Source organism: Neodiprion fabricii, chromosome 4 (genome assembly GCF_021155785.1).
Source record: "Neodiprion fabricii isolate iyNeoFabr1 chromosome 4, iyNeoFabr1.1, whole genome shotgun sequence".
NCBI lineage: Eukaryota > Metazoa > Arthropoda > Insecta > Hymenoptera > Diprionidae > Neodiprion > Neodiprion fabricii.
The window spans coordinates 30,926,041-30,942,105 of record NC_060242.1 but is presented as its reverse complement, the minus strand read 5'-3'; the positions used below and the strand labels follow the sequence as shown (position 1 = coordinate 30,942,105).

Below are 16,065 nucleotides of genomic sequence, written 5' to 3'. Positions count from 1 at the left end.
AAAATTAAAATTTCTCGCATCTATGGCTCAAATAGTATAATAAATGAAGTATGAACCGTACCGATGAAAATTCCAATGATCTAAATAATCAATTCATCGTTCCTGAGGAAAAATGTGCTTCTCTGGGTGTTCCTCATGTTTCTCTCGTAATTGTAACAAAATGCTCCCGGTCGTTCCCCGATTTTCCCTATTGCCGGATTCACGTTTTCGTGAATTCCGTCTCGAGGATCATAGTCCGAATTCCGATTTCAAATAAAACCGTTTCTCGTAGATCGGCATCCGAGCCTTCTTGCCCCGTGGATACGGGGTTCGAGGAGGCGGAGGGACGACGGCCGGTTGGTTGGAGGGGATATCGAGGGGTTTGGGTGGGGAGGATCACGCCGACAGACACGCAGGGCACGGAGCAAGCAACTCCGCTCGAGCCGCAGAGTAAAGTCAGTCGCGCTCCGAGGTCCGAAGGAGAGAGTAGTTCGGCTCTCCGACAACCGTGTAACTGCACGCGCGCATATAATAACCGTAGACGGAGTGTTGTTCGATTAGCCGTACTGCCGAGATTCCGCGTTCTATGATAAAATAAATTTTCCATGCAAAAGATTAAAACCAAAACGCAAAAACAAATCGAAAGAAAACAGTGCAGCGAGAGAGAGAGAGAGAGAGAGAATTGATGTATAAAAATTAGTTTCGAATAATAACCTCGCATTACTAGTGGTGGTGCGTCGTTGGCCGCCGAGTGAAGTGTGACTATGAGTGCGTGACGATAAAACCGTTGGGAATACTAGTGTCAGCCGGCGCGGCGTGCAGGGTGCGTGCGGTGAACGAAGGAAGCCGCAGGAAACGGAACGGCGAGCATGGCTCGCTGCCTCTTCGCCGCCTCCGTCGGCCTGGCGGTGGTCGGGTTCCTGATCGTCGGCGCCGCGGCGCGGAGCATAACGACGCTCGAGGCCCCGCGGGGGTGCGAGTGGCGGAAGGAAGGCGACGCCGAGGGCGAGGGCGAAACCGAGGCGCTGCTCTGCCGTCTGAGGACGATAGCCTCGGCGCCGGCACTCGTGGGTAACCTCTCCGCGATCCAGGCGGAGTCGGTCAGGTCGTTGGGCCTCGAGTGCAGCGACGTCCTCTTCTTCGAGAGTCAGCTCGACGGGCCGCACGGGTTCCTGGGGCCGCTGCCGCGGCTGCACGAGCTGCGCGTCGAGTACTGCAAGATAAGACACCTGCCGGGCGGCGTCTTCGCCTCGATGCACTCGCTGCGGAGGCTCACCCTCAGAACCCACAACAGCGACTGGTCCGCGATGACCCTCGAGCTCCACCGTGACGCGCTGCGCGGTCTTCCGGAGCTGAGACACCTCGACCTCGCCGAGAACAACATATGGATACTGCCGGCCGAGCTCCTCTGCCCCGTGCAGAGCCTCGCGAGCCTCAACGTGACGCGCAACAAGTTGCAGGACGTCATGTCCCTAGGGCTTTCGGAGTGGGCGACACCCTGCGCCCCTAATCTCGAGGTCCTGGACCTCAGCGGAAACGACCTGGGAGCTCTACCCGATAGCGCTTTGAGCGGTCTGCGCAGTTTGACCGTTCTCAAGCTCCAGGACAACGTCATCGCGGCCGTTGGGGATCACGCGCTCACGGGACTCACGTCCCTCCAGTCCCTCAACGTCTCGAGCAACAAGCTCGTCGCCCTTCCGCCCGAGCTCTTCTCCAACAGCCGTGATCTACGGGAGCTGATTCTCAGCAACAATTCACTCGCCGTTCTCGCCCCCGGACTACTCGAGGGACTCGACCAGCTACAGTCCCTCGATCTCAGCTCCAACGAGCTCACCAGTCAGTGGGTTAACCGCGACACCTTCGCCAGACTCGTCAGGCTCGTTGTTCTCGACGTTTCGTTCAACTCCCTGACCCGTATCGATTCCCACGTCTTCGCCGATCTCTACAGTCTTCAGGTGCTCAAGCTCGAGCACAACGATATCGACACCCTGACAGAGGGCTGCTTTGGATCGCTGAGAAATCTTCACTCCCTCACTCTCTCTCACAACAGAATCGCCCGTCTAGATCCCGTCCACACGGTTGGGCTAACCGCCCTGGGACAGCTCTTCCTCGACAGCAACAACCTCCGCGCTATTCACCCACGGGCCTTCGTCAATCTGACCGATCTTCAGGACCTGTCTCTCAGCGGCAATTCGCTCAACGATATTCCGGACGCTGTGCGCGAGCTCAGAGCGTTGAAAACACTCGACCTCGGCAACAACCACGTGTCGAGAATCGACAACGAGTCTTTCGCCGGGCTGGACCAGCTGTACGGTCTTCGTCTGGTCGACAACAAGCTGGAGAACGTGTCCCGCGAGGCGTTCGCGTCCCTGCCGGCTCTCCAGGTCCTGAACCTCGCCAGCAACACGATAAGGCACGTGGAGCAGAGCGCGTTCGCGAACAACCCGGTCCTCAGGGCTATCCGACTGGACGGTAACCAGCTGACGGAGATTCGCGGCGCGTTTACGAGCCTTTCAACCCTCGTGTGGCTGAACGTGTCGGATAACAAGCTGCTGTGGTTCGACTACAGCTACTTACCCTCGAGTCTCGAATGGCTCGACATGCACGCGAACCAGGTCGGCGAGCTCGGCAACTACTACATGGTCCGTAGCACTCTCCGTATAAAGATGCTCGACGCCAGCTTCAACCTGATCACCGAGATATCGGACGCCAACGTCCCGGACAGCGTGGAAACCCTCTTTCTCAACAACAACAAGATTCGCAACGTAGCGCCGAAGACCTTCCTGCAGAAGACCAGCCTCGAGAAGGTGGTCCTCTACGGCAACGAGATACGACACCTCGAGCGCAGCGCCCTGGGTCTCCAACCCGTCCCGGGTGACCGGGAGTTGCCGATGTTCTACATAGGCGACAATCCGATATTCTGCGACTGCAACATGGAGTGGCTGCCGGCCGTTAACGAGCTCGCCAGGCTGCGGCAGCATCCGAGGATAATGGACCTCGACTCGGTCACCTGCGAGATGTCGCACGCCCGAGCATCGCCTCGTCGACCTCTCCTCTCCCTGAAGCCGAGGGACTTTTTGTGCCACTACGAGACTCACTGCTTCGCCCTGTGTCACTGCTGCGATTTCGACGCCTGCGACTGCGAGATGACATGTCCGGACAACTGTTCCTGCTACCACGACCACAGCTGGTCCAGCAACGTGGTGGACTGCTCGAACGCCGGGTACAACCACGTGCCGGAGAGGATACCGATGGACGCTACGGAGATTTACCTGGACGGCAACGAGCTCGGGGACCTCGGGAGTCACGTATTCCTGGGAAAGAGGAGGCTCGAGGTTCTGTATCTCAACAACAGCGGCATCGCGGCCCTCCACAATCGCACCTTCGTCGGCGCGGGCGCTCTGAAGGTCCTTCACTTGGAGGGCAACGCCCTGCGCGAGTTACGGGGCCACGAATTCGACCAGCTGGAACGAGTCGCCGAGCTCTATCTGGACCACAACGCCATAGCCACCGTGGGCAACGACACCTTCACCAAACTCAAAGGCCTGGAGGTTCTCCGTCTGGACAACAACCGCATCGTCGACTTTCCCCCGTGGACGGCGCTCCCCGGGGCCGGATCGGGGGTCAGGGTGGCTCTCGAGGGTAACGCCTGGAGCTGCGAGTGTGCGAACGCCGCGCTCCTCCGCACATGGCTCACCCAGCATCCCGGGGATTCGGAGAAAATGTACTGCCGGGACGGCGCCGAGACGATAGCTCAGGCCATGCAGCGCTGCGGCGATCCCGCCACGGAGGCGGTCAGCCGCGGGGCCCAGGACAGTCCGATCTTGGGTGGAAATTTCGTTCCTCTATTGGCGGGCGCCCTGGTAGCGGTGATAGCCGTCTGCCTCTTCGTCGCCCTGGCCTTCGCCTTCCGTCAGGACGTCAGACTTTGGGCCCATGCGAAGTACGGGCTGAGACTCGGCAAAGCTACGCCGCCCCCGGACGAGGAACGAGACCGTCTCTTCGACGGTTACATAGTGTACAGCGGAAGGGACGAGGACTTCGTGTCGCGTTGCCTGGCGGCGGAGCTCGAGCAGTCGGGACTCGCGCTGTGCCTCCATTGGCGGGACCTTCCGCCGGCGAGGCCCCAGGAGGCCGTGCCACCGGCCGCAGCTGCGGCGAGACGGGTTATAATCGTGTTCTCGCCGGTGTTCCTGTCCGGGGAATGGCAGCATCCCGAATTTCGCTCGGCGCTGCGGGCCGCCCTGGAGGGCATCAGACCCAACTGCAGGCGGAGACGCGTCGTGATACTCCTCGCGGCCGAGCCGCCGACCTGCGACCCGGAGCTACAGCTGCTCCTGCAGACCTGCACGGTTATCGTATGGGGGGAGAAGCGGTTCTGGGAGAAGCTCCGCTTCGCCATGCCCGACTCGGAGAAACGGAGGGACGGGAAGAAGGTTGTCGGCGACAGGAACCGGGCCCCGGCTCGTTACACGGCCGCCCCGTCCGCCGTTGATGCATGGTCGAAGCCGAACGGAAGCCTCGTAGTCCCCGTCCACGCCCCGACCCCAACCCCCACGCAGTCGACGTACGTCAGTTCGGCATCGAGCAGAACCGAGGACGAGGACAGCGGCGCCGAGCACCAGCACCACGGCGGCTACAGCGCCCTCCACACGAGCAACGCGAGGCCCCCTAGTCTCTCCTCGCGGGGCAGCCATCTGTACAGCACGATACCCGAGCCCCCCGGGCCCAACGGCGTTGGGGGCCCGACGGCGACCGTCGCCGTTCCCTCGGCCCCCGTTCCAACGAACCCCAGAACATATTTCGTCTAGCGTCACGGAAGGCGTGGATGTAACGCGGGACATTTTCACGGATAACGCTCTTCATCGTTTCGCATTCTATATCGTATGGTACCGACATGTATAGTGCGTGAGGTTGGTGCGATCGAGTTAAAAACGATTGGGGGGGGGGGGGGGGCGAGTGGGGGATCGGAGAGATCTAACGCGAAAGAGAGAGAGAGAGAGAGAGAGAAACTCTACTATATAGCTGTGAGTATCGCTCGCACTTACCACACACGATCATCTATAATCCCCCCCACCCCCCCTCCGGCGCGCAACATTTTTATTCCTACTAATTGATTAATTTGCAATTTATTTGTATTATAAATATGAATATACGTATAAATATATACATGCATATATATGTATATATATATATATATATATATATATATACATATTCTATTATAATTATAACGTATTATCAATCGGATAATATTATAGTCTCGACGAATCGATGTGTATTATGAGACCTCGTTCCTACAGACTGCTGGCCCTCCTTCGTAACGGGAGTGTCACTTAACGCTTACTAGGCTATAAGACCCTTTGTAAATAGTGTACTTATTCTTGTAAATATCACGCATACAATATTATATATGTATACATATATATATACACACATATATATGTATATATATATGCATTTTATATATATACGTATATATGTATATGTATATATATATATATCATATATGTATGAAATTTAAATAATTGTATTATTATTAGATAAACGAAATGCGTGTTATATATATGACTAGGAATTTATTACTACAATATATGTATGTATGTATATATATATACATTACACATATATTATATACAACATCTCGAAAAATGGTTGTAAATACGCTCACGATCGATCATCTAACGCATTTTGTCGACATTATTATTATGATTATTACTATGATTACTCTTATTATTATTATTATTATTATTATTATTATCATTATTACTATTAAATTAATAATTACTTAATAACAATTGCAGCGAAAAGAGTTACAACCTCGAAAATAAATACGTTTCTTTTGTAAAAAAAATCTCGATACCGCGTAGTTGCAGTTTTGATTCACCCGCCCCTCGGCCAGCCTTTGGCTGGATCGTTAATCCTCTTCACGAATTTCCCCTGCTCCGGTCGAAGTCACATTCCTGAACGCGAGAGAGAGCTAGCTTTGTGTATAGCGAACACTCGTCCGCAGGTATATCTGCTACGCGTGGAAGTATCCCACACACACCTCGGCGTAGTACATATATCTATAGATAGTCGATAGACTAGACTAGACTATATAAAAGTTACAGGTCGTTTAGGACCCTTTCTTTGGAAACCCAATTGTGTGGAAATAGCCGGCACAGAGTCCACCAGTGGTTATTACCCCGGAGGAAGATTAGAAGTAATTTTCGTAATTTCATGATACAGCCGGTATATATATATACACGTATAGAGAGGCTGCCGAGAGTATAGCTGCGCTTCGGAGTAACCGTGAGATAAGTTTTATTCATTGCCGTCCGCGTTATTGTACGAAACCGTCGAGATGCTGCAGCGTCGACGGAGGAAGAAAAAAGTAGACAAGAGTCGCGTCGTTGTTCACCTTCGGTCTGCGGCGCAATTTGATTTTTATCTGATTTTGCGGAAGAAGAAAAAGATGCCTTAAATAGTACGACGGTTGAATTCTCGCTCCAAGAACACGCCGTGTCTGCTTCGTCGCTGCGAACTGCGCACAGGTAAAAATCGTCGAACGAGAGATGCGCCGCCGCTGGATGGGAAACCTTTCTTCGAAATATCAATGGTTCGCAGGAAACTGGCATTGAGTCCATCGGCAGGTCATTCTCAGATACGTCGACCCGCAGAAAAGGTCGAAATAACCGTCACTTCGAAACCTAGGCCGCTGATTCCCCGCTGCTGGGAAATCCTTATAGCTGTTCTTCTTTTTTCTTCTTCAAACTTAATTTATACAGAACACGTTATTAAAATGGAAGGACGCAATTTGCTCCGAAAGTCTACTCAAGATGAAGAAGTTGCGACTGTACGAAGTTGAAGCTTGTTGTTCTTGTGTAGTGTTTTGTCTATCTTTTTTTTTTCTTCTTCTCTCATTTCTTCGGAAGAGAAGGTATTGCAATTGTTAGATACGGAACGAGACGCTAGAGAAGGAAAAGTATATAAGAGAAACAAAGATGGAGATGAAAGTAGATGAGGCAGAGAGAAACGCGGCACGGGGAGGAATCTCTATAGACCATTCAAAACGTTAGTCGGGTACTTTTTCCACTTCAAACTGGTTATAGTATTTTCGTTGGTGATTTTAAATTGAATTACACAATGATGTCGTTAAACTAAGTATTTTATTGCACGTAAATAAATATTATTACTGCCTATGGGCTGTCGGTATAGGTATACACGTATATGGCGTCAACAAAATGTGCCTGCAGCCATTCGGTAGGGAAAGAAAAATTTTCTGAAGAGAAACTCTGTATTGTACAGGTCTGAAAATTCGATCCGGCCTTCGAAGCGATCTCTGATTAGATACATGTACCTCAATAAGATGAATAAATATAGATAGAGAATTGGATACCGGACACCCCCGCAACAAATAAATTCCGCGCAATAAATTCTGAATCAATATGGCGATACGATGAAAAATTTTCAACTCATAGTCACGCGTGGTTATTCGATGAAAAGGCATGCAAGTATGATAAACGTGTGGCAAATTTAAAGTTTCATTGTTTTTTCGCTCAATTTTTTCGCCGTTTAAATTCACTCGTATCATATACGGTTTAGACCTTGTCAAAAAACAATTCAAAACTTTAACAGGTACAGCAATTATAAATCAGGCCAACTTCCGGACCTGAAACTTGGCGCAACGGTCTAAATAAGAATCATTATCGGTTTGAGATAACGAACTGAATAATACCCAAATCTGAATTTCATACCTATGGTCAGCCTGGAATCCATCAAACATTGATACATTGCCCGGTTAGGAATTCAACCAAGCTACGTGGGGTCGTTCATAGACTTGAAATGCGAAGAGCCTCTATGTAAATAGGTCAAACATCGGAATACGTATGCAGCTTATAAACATTTCAGCTCGGCAAAATCCCTTTGCGTTAAACGGAAGTAAACATTCTGATTCGGTAAAGCTTCCTCCCTATCGCACGTCCCATATCACGCTCCAGTGCACGGTTCACCTATCGGTTTGTCCAGTATAAACATTTTGGGTTAAAGTAATTGTGAGGGCGAACCGTACACCTTCCTCACTGCAAATATTGAACGTACGTATGTTACAATCGACGAGACAGCTCGATTTGTGAACTTTTACTAATATGCCGTGCACAATGTGTCGCAGATATATCAAAATACCGTCGCGCCGGTGATTATATTTTCACAAATTGATATGCACTTGGGTTTTCAGTTCGATGTATAATTCTCAGTAGAGTACTAAAAATGGCCGCGTGTAATGCGCATCAGGAGCGGGCATTAATACTGTTCCGGGAATCATAATCAGGACGTCTTTTTTACCGCTTTATACTCCATTGCGGAGTCATAATAATTTCGACGCGTATACCAATATATCGTACAAAGAAGGTATCCAAACTTCTCAGTATAAGCGTATATTAAACGCACTTGACTAACGAGAAGAGAAGGAAAAAAACCCGAATCCACACTATCAAGCCCGCGTTTATCGCGTTGAAATAATATGACGGAAGCTCTAGGCGAAATGAATCGCGTCTTATGTTTTCCCATCTAAATTCCGACCGTCATCGCCTGTAGCTCGGCCGATAATTCGATGAAGGCGCGCGGCTGACGATCCTCGTATCGATTCATCCGCGGCGGTTATCACGGGAAGATAGAAGCTCGTCGGACGTCAGGACGTGCCTGGAAGCTCTTCCTCCTCTTCCCCGTCCATCAGTTTGGCGCCTGAAATAAAAGCAAGCGCATTCGATGCCGCGATGTGGAAGCACCACAAGCACCATCACGGACCGAGGGCTCACACGCTTCACACTGTTTCTCGTACGAGAGAGTGCAGAGGCGCCGGGATGTCAATCAGCTGTCGAAGGATGCGGCCGCTAATTGCCAGCGCCCGAATATCTCGATCGGATCGATCGGGTTGGGCCTCGAGAATCGATTATGACGGTGACGTGCAATAACGCCTGCAATGCGCGTCACAACATCGGGGACCGAAGAAGCCGAATCGGTTGATCGATGCGTCACTGGTCTGCGGTCGAAAGATTCTTTCCCAAAGCGATTTTCGAACCTAGCGTGGAAAGAACGATCCAAGATTATCGATTTTCTCTGATTGATCAAATTGGGAATTAAACAGCTCTCGTTACAAGTACGTTGAAACATGTTTCCGGAGAACGCGGAACGGCGCCGATGGCTGATATACGTCGATTCGTGCGTCAAACTGGAAGGACGTAGGACTCCAGCGAAAGAGGATTTTCTTGTTTTTAGAAGAGAAGAAACTTTCTCTACCCGACGCGCGACGTCGCGCTGATCGTGACGAAAAAATCGTCGATGCCGTCTCCCCCCGGGAGTTGGCGGCAGTTCCGGTTTTGCTGAAAACAATACACGTGTGTGTATACATATTGCGCATATGTGTAACTTATATACATTATACTTGTAGGTATACAACAAAGTTAAGTGCTCGACGTGGCGTCGATCGATAAATAAATACGGGCACGTATATATCTTCCTCGACGTTTACCGAACCGAACCCGAACCGATCTTAACGATCCGATACCATCTTCGCCACGTTTCCGTGTACACGTACAAAGTCTGTGGGACTTCTTGCGCCACGATACAATGTTTTAACGATGCCTTCATTAGAGTGGGTAATCAGGTACAGATCTGCAGTTCTCGATCCACCGGCCCTCCGCACCGCCAGAGATTGTACGTCTTGGCCATCCTCCGCGGGTGTTCACATGTTGTTGGGAATATTCCAGAGCACGTCACCAGCGCACATCGATTTTAAAGAAAAACTTATCATGTTATCCATCGATTAATCACGGTTAGTTTGGGTTCCTCCATAGGTATGTATACTTGACTTCAGGGAAGTGTGTCATCGCCGAGGAACACTGCTCCGCATGACTAATCACCGAGTGAATTGCCGCAGCTTTCCGTTTGAGAACCAAGCAGGTAGAAGAACAAGAAAAAGATGGAAAAGGAAAAAAATGAGACAAGCAAAGGCTCACGCTATTTCACCGGCTTGTGAAAATCCCTCTGAGAACTCTTTGCGCTGGCCTTATCCGTTTTTTTTTTTTTTTTTTTGTCCCTTCCGCGATTCGCCCACCGCCTGAACACGAAATGAGAATCATCCAGCCTCGTCGTCCTCGCAAACTCGCAATTCGTCACGGTCCATCGCAGCCTCGGGGTGTTCTTGTGATAAGTTGTGTGTACAGGTTTGAGATCATTCGATCCCAACGGATTGAACTTTATCGTTCAACGATTCAAGCCTGGAAATTTGGTGAGCATAAAGTGATTCGGCACGACATGGATTGTCAACTTCGGAATTCCGGAATTTGAAAACTCCGTCTCCCTTAAATTTCCACTGGAAAGCTCGAGGCTTTTCAAACTTGACATCCAAACCGCATTCAATCGTCGGGATTCAGGACGAAACGGGTTCGGTGACGACGAGGACGGCGATGCCGGTCGGTGGTTCGGCTTGCTTAAATTTGGGATACTTATGATGTGGATGACTCTGAGATGGTAGTTGAAAAGCCGGGTGGCGCGTAGACCCCCGCCGTCCTTGACTAATCCGCGTTCGTCTCGGCCGCTCACGGGCCGTCATCGTCCATCCGCTCTTTCCCCCTGCAGCCGCCATCCAGCACCGGATCAACTACCGTCACTTCCCCGCCCGGTGATGCTGCAGGTATTTATTACAGGCTCCTAAGCTCAGCCCCATCTTCTATCAAATCCCCTGCATATTCGAATGAAAACGTTAGAAATTCAAGTACTGTATTGGAATTTTTGCTTAAGAGTTTCTATCTTATCTTCAAACTTGCGGTTGATCTTCAAACGGCTATAATGTACTAATTTAGATTTTGGACGCATAACGATCATTAATTAGGAAATGATCTGAAAAACTTTTTTCCTATATTCAAGTTTCTTGCCGGGTTTGTCGAGCTGTGCAGAATTACTGCGAAGTCGTTTGGATTTACGTACTGAAACGTTTTACTGTCAATTCTACATGGTCGTGAGAACGGGACAATAGAATTGTTTTCATCAGGGATCTCATCCCGGGATTCAAGTGCCTCTGGCATGGTAACTTTTAGGTAAATACGTATTTGAGGAATTCTAATTTGTTCGCGAGAATAATATTTTCCCGACAACAAACTTCTGCCATGCTCAGTGATGAGTAAAGCAAATTGAAGAAAAATCGAATCCTGTATAAAGACCGCGATGTTTTTTATTCGTCAAACATTCCGCGATCAGGCAGACCGAAAGCTATTCTTCTAGCTGAAGAATCCACTCGAGACAAAACTCGTTGTCAGCCAAAGAATCGAAATGTTCTTGGAAGAACAATATCCGAGACTTTAGTGATCAGGGTTCGTTTGACCGGATGACAAAGTTGTCGACTTTCTACGAGTCCGGCGGAGAAGTGCTCTGGATCAGTCCCACGGTCCTGACGGGGTCAGCCTGGACACGTGCCTCGATTTTTCTTTTTTTTTTTTTGAGAGTGAAATAGACGAGATTTCACAGCTCGTGCCGCGATCGGGCTCCAGCCAGGTCCTTCGATCGAGGACTGTGGGATCGCCTCGGCGATCTTGGCTTCGCCGGTATACACCGTGGCACTCCGGGTCAGCCCAACGAAAAACTGTTGGAAAAGTGTTGCGGTCGCCGGGTCCACGGACAGAGTTTTTTCAACGCGGTAACCGGAGTTTGAATCCGAGTCCCCACTGTTCCGTCCGGGAGAAAGCAGCTTGTCGATAAAATCCAGCTTCTTGTGGAAAATATGTTTACGAGGAGAAATTTGCGAGTGTCGAGGCAATGGTTCTGTTTTTCCTTTTTAGGTAAATATTATGAAAGGAGAAGTTGCAGTGTACTGTTTAACAGACTAGCGAATAAATGTTAAGAACGAAACGTCGGGATGATTTTTTTCTTACGAAGTATCTATTTTCTAAAGTTTTTCAAACGTTTCGCTTCCGAGAAAAAAGATGATTGGTCTAAAAATTTCAACTCTTGTGACGATTGTGTACAGATTATCCGGTACCGAGCTTCAAACGAGAATTCAACACACTGTCGGGATCCGTTAGAAAAGAGAGGTCAGACTGCTCGTTTGAAATCCGTGAAATTCGCCAAAGCCGTTCGACTGACGCGGCGTGCGCTGGGCTCGTTCGTTTCTGAAGTGTGCGTAATGCATTGGGAAATTTTCAAATCGTCACGCAGAATTGCCAGTTCCGAAGGCTTTTCAGAGAGTTCATGGAAGTATACCAAGCTAGGATGATACGGTACGTGTAGCCGGATAACTTGGGTCAAACGCAAAGTTACCAGCGCGGAGCGTGGAGTTGGCGAGCCGAAGCTAACGAAGCTTTTCAAATTTTTGTAGTAAAATTTTTCCGACCTTATACCGCCTGTCGATCATTCCACATCGTATCCAAGATCCGCTTTGTCACAGAATCTAGCATGAATCGTGAAAGAGTGTAGTTAGTTAATTTTAAACCGAAATAAGAATCCGAGGGAATGCGAATAGAATTATTCACCGCTAGATGTACGAGCATGACGTTGAATGCGAATATCACGTGAATGATTCTTACTGATTGTATAAATCAGTTGAATTCTCGCGATCGCGGTTTGAATTCACTGGAATTCGAGAAAAGTGCACTTGCGGTTCAATATACCGCTTGCCTAATTATAATCAACTCGGCTGAATAAACTCGAGGAAAAGAATACCTGCCTCCCAACGTCCACTGCGAGAAAAAAACCTCTCATTGCTAAAGCGCAGAAGAAACGACCGCGAATGTATATCGGCGAAGATTGTAGGAAGAGCTCGGGAGAATCGGTTCAATTTCAAGTACATATGTACCTGAAATATATATATATATACACCTACATTGTAACTTCCGTGGTCTGGTTTTTAATTTAATTCCGAAGCTGCATGGCCTCGTCGAGAGAGGAAGCTGCAGCGGCGGCGGCCAGAGTCGGAGAAGAACGTTAAAGGTACAGGATGAGAGACGCGGGTATCCGGGGCAATTGGTCACAGGGCTCCGGGCACACGTGTTCGAAGCAACCCTTGACGAATCAACCTCTCGCCCTCCGCTTCTAGACCGACAGTCACCGACGTGCCTTGCCTTCTTCCGATATTCGATTGCCCCCGAAACACAAGCGAGTCGAACTCTTTGTCGCGGATCATTCGATCCGTGCAAAGTTACACGGCCAATTCGTGCTTGCAATTTCCTCGGTTTCGATCCGATTGATATCCCAGAATTAGATTTGAAAAGGAAGAAGAATGAAATTTTTACCCGTGTAAGCACTGCACTCGTCGTTCTGACTACCTGGTATCATTAATTCCTGTTTCTTTTTCCGAGAGGATCCCCGATGAGCGAATTCGTGAATCTGGGTTGTGGAAGATGGACCGGGTTCGGACCTTCGTAGTGGACCCGAATCACACCACCCATCACTCTCGGTCTGACGAACAACGGAGAGTCGGTCGTGGTCCTGGACGGAAAGGCAAATTGCCCTACGCAGTGACTTGCGCCCGCAAAAAGAATGCATTAGTTGGCACTCACGACGAGGCTGGGATAATGCTTACCTGCAAAAGCAGATTGGTATCTGCTCGCTTTGTCCTGGGGCTGGTCGGTATATGGGCAAGAGGCTGCGAACCTGGAAGAAGACGCCCGGGAGGATGGCTGTCGGGATCGCTGGCTGGATGGGCCGAATCCTTTTAAGCTAAATAACAATTCTTTCCTCCCTTGACGTAAATGCCTCCACTTTATAACAGTGATGTTGCGCCCGTGAAGGACTAACCCAGAAATACCTGAAAGTTAACGCGATTGAGTGGCTTCCGCAGGATGCTCCTGCTCCATTTCGACAGCTACACCTTGCGGCTAACGAGCCTCTAAATTTACGCGAGAAACCAAACGAAGAAACCGAAATGCTGCGCATCTTTACCTTAAGTACCCTATACATTGCCTGCAGCTGTTCGCCTTATAGACACTTCACACAACTATACACATCGATTAGTTTAGTTTGTAACTGATTGAAATACATGGATGCTGAATAAATTGAAAATTATTTTCTGCGTACTTCTTTCATTCATATATTGTTGTAATTCAATTTGCAGAGTTTCTTAGATTCAATTTTTACAACTAATTTGCAATAAAGTAAATTTTTCAAGCATCTAGATTGTTCGCAATATCGATTACGAGGCCGGAGGAAATGGCACAGGGTCTAAAAAGTTCAAAATGACGTGTCCGAACACAAGCCTGACTTTCTTTCACCTTCAGCAAAATGACCAAACGGTGTACTTTACGGTCGAGTGAATACTTTATGGTTTCAGCAAGAACTTATTAGCCGCATCCGCGATAATACGTCAAGCCCGGTTGAACTATAATAGCTATATATGTAAGTGTATCACGCGAGTGTCGCAAGCCTGTATCCAAAGCACGGTAGCGAGCTGATTCGTGTTTAATATTTTTTGCCAGAGGTTTTCTCGCGCTAGTCATAGAACCGAGCTCTGCAGCAGGCGCGGACAAAGTGTATACGTGAGTCCTCGAGCCGTGAGAACAGTCGCTTGACGCGCATTATCCTCCTAGTCGAGTGGATCTCTCTCTCTCTCTCTCTCCCTCCCTGCAGAGCGACCGTCTGTATCCGACAAGGCAGACACCCGGGACACGCCGCTCCGGGTAGATTCCATTTCCTCCGCGTGGCTATAATATAGAAATTTCCTAAACGCGTCCAGCAACCCCTTCAGGAGCCTGGTCCTGATTTAATTGAACCTAACTCATAGGGGTGCCGGTCGAAGAAGTCACGTCGGTGGTCCTGTCCGGATATTTTGGCTAATTATGACGTATGGCTCCGTCCGCTCTCAGCTTTATTATACCACTGCCAAATCGCATGGTAAATGCTAGGAAAATGATGCCAGATGTGACCATAATTTGTTGAATATACGGTAGGTACACAGTTTGACGAATGACGTGAAGAAATTTACCGTGTACGGTTACGGAGATGAATTAAAGGCAACCGTGTTACGAGTCCAATCACGCTAAACTGTATTAGGGGAACGGAATCGTGACCAAAATCAGGTCTGTGCATTCACTTCTCAAGTTAACCCATCATATCTCACAGCTGTTACGAACAGTGTGGTTGAATGTAATCCCGAAATATGATGTTTGTTTTGCAAACCGCTTTACGACGAGCAGACTACCATTCGAGGCGAGTATGTGTCACACTGACTTCCGCCGGTAGATCAGGATCAATGAGAAACAGGTTCGGCGTAAGGCCTGAATCGATAATCGTTCCGGTGGAGCATGCGGGAGACAGGAAAGCATCTGGCGTCTACTGCGCGGTCTAATCTAGAATCCTTAAGATTACAGGCCCATCTGGTGTCCCATTGACTGCTTACTTAAGAATTTTCGAAAATGGATTCTGGCGATGGCTTGTCGAACCGCGACATTCGCAGGACGATCACAAGGCACGGAACGGACCGCGGTGCTGACGCGTGTTCCTCGATAGCAAGTCATCGCGCACGCTGGCTGGTGTCGAACCCGTTTTTGGGGCCCCGCGAGCGACGCGCGGTGCCCCGCAGCAATCGGCCGGAAGACCACCCACGCCGATTCGACACCGTCGTTCCGTTCCGTTCCGTTCCGTTCTCCGCCGTTCGTTGATCACTCCCGGTACCGATTGCGATCGGCTCTTTTTTCGTCTCCGCGTATCGGGTCGAGCTCTTTTCACGTGAATTTCTACGTCTGTTTGATGTCTTTACTTGGTATGCCGTGCCGTGTTCGTTTCGAAGTAGAACGTCGTCCTCGATCGGTGCTCGTTCTTCATTCGTACGGGTACCAATACCGGGGCGATTCTCACGACCCACGCAAGGCAGTTTATCAGCCGCACCGATAATCTTATAATTGAGATGAGTAAGGCGCAACGTACGTACGTACCGTCGTCGGCTTGAGTAGGGGTACGAAAATAGTGTGTAATTAATGGACCTTTACCGTATAAGCGGATGTGGACGTGTACCGGGTATTTCGTGATTGGTGACGATAAGGCGGACGACTTCGGCTGACCCTTGCTCAAGCGTAGATAAATTGAAAATTAATGGAACGGAAACATACTTGTAACGAA

At 49.4% G+C, this 16,065-nt stretch overlaps 1 protein-coding gene across 1 annotated transcript; it reads left to right on the top strand.

The window, feature by feature from the left end:
* Window positions 1-434: 434 nt before the first annotated feature.
* Window positions 435-5,087, top strand: LOC124179977 (toll-like receptor Tollo). The gene has a single exon (XM_046564896.1). The coding sequence runs from the start codon at window positions 849-851 to the stop codon at window positions 4,788-4,790; it is 3,942 nt and encodes a 1,313-aa protein (XP_046420852.1). The 5' UTR covers window positions 435-848; the 3' UTR covers window positions 4,791-5,087.
* Window positions 5,088-16,065: the final 10,978 nt, after the last annotated feature.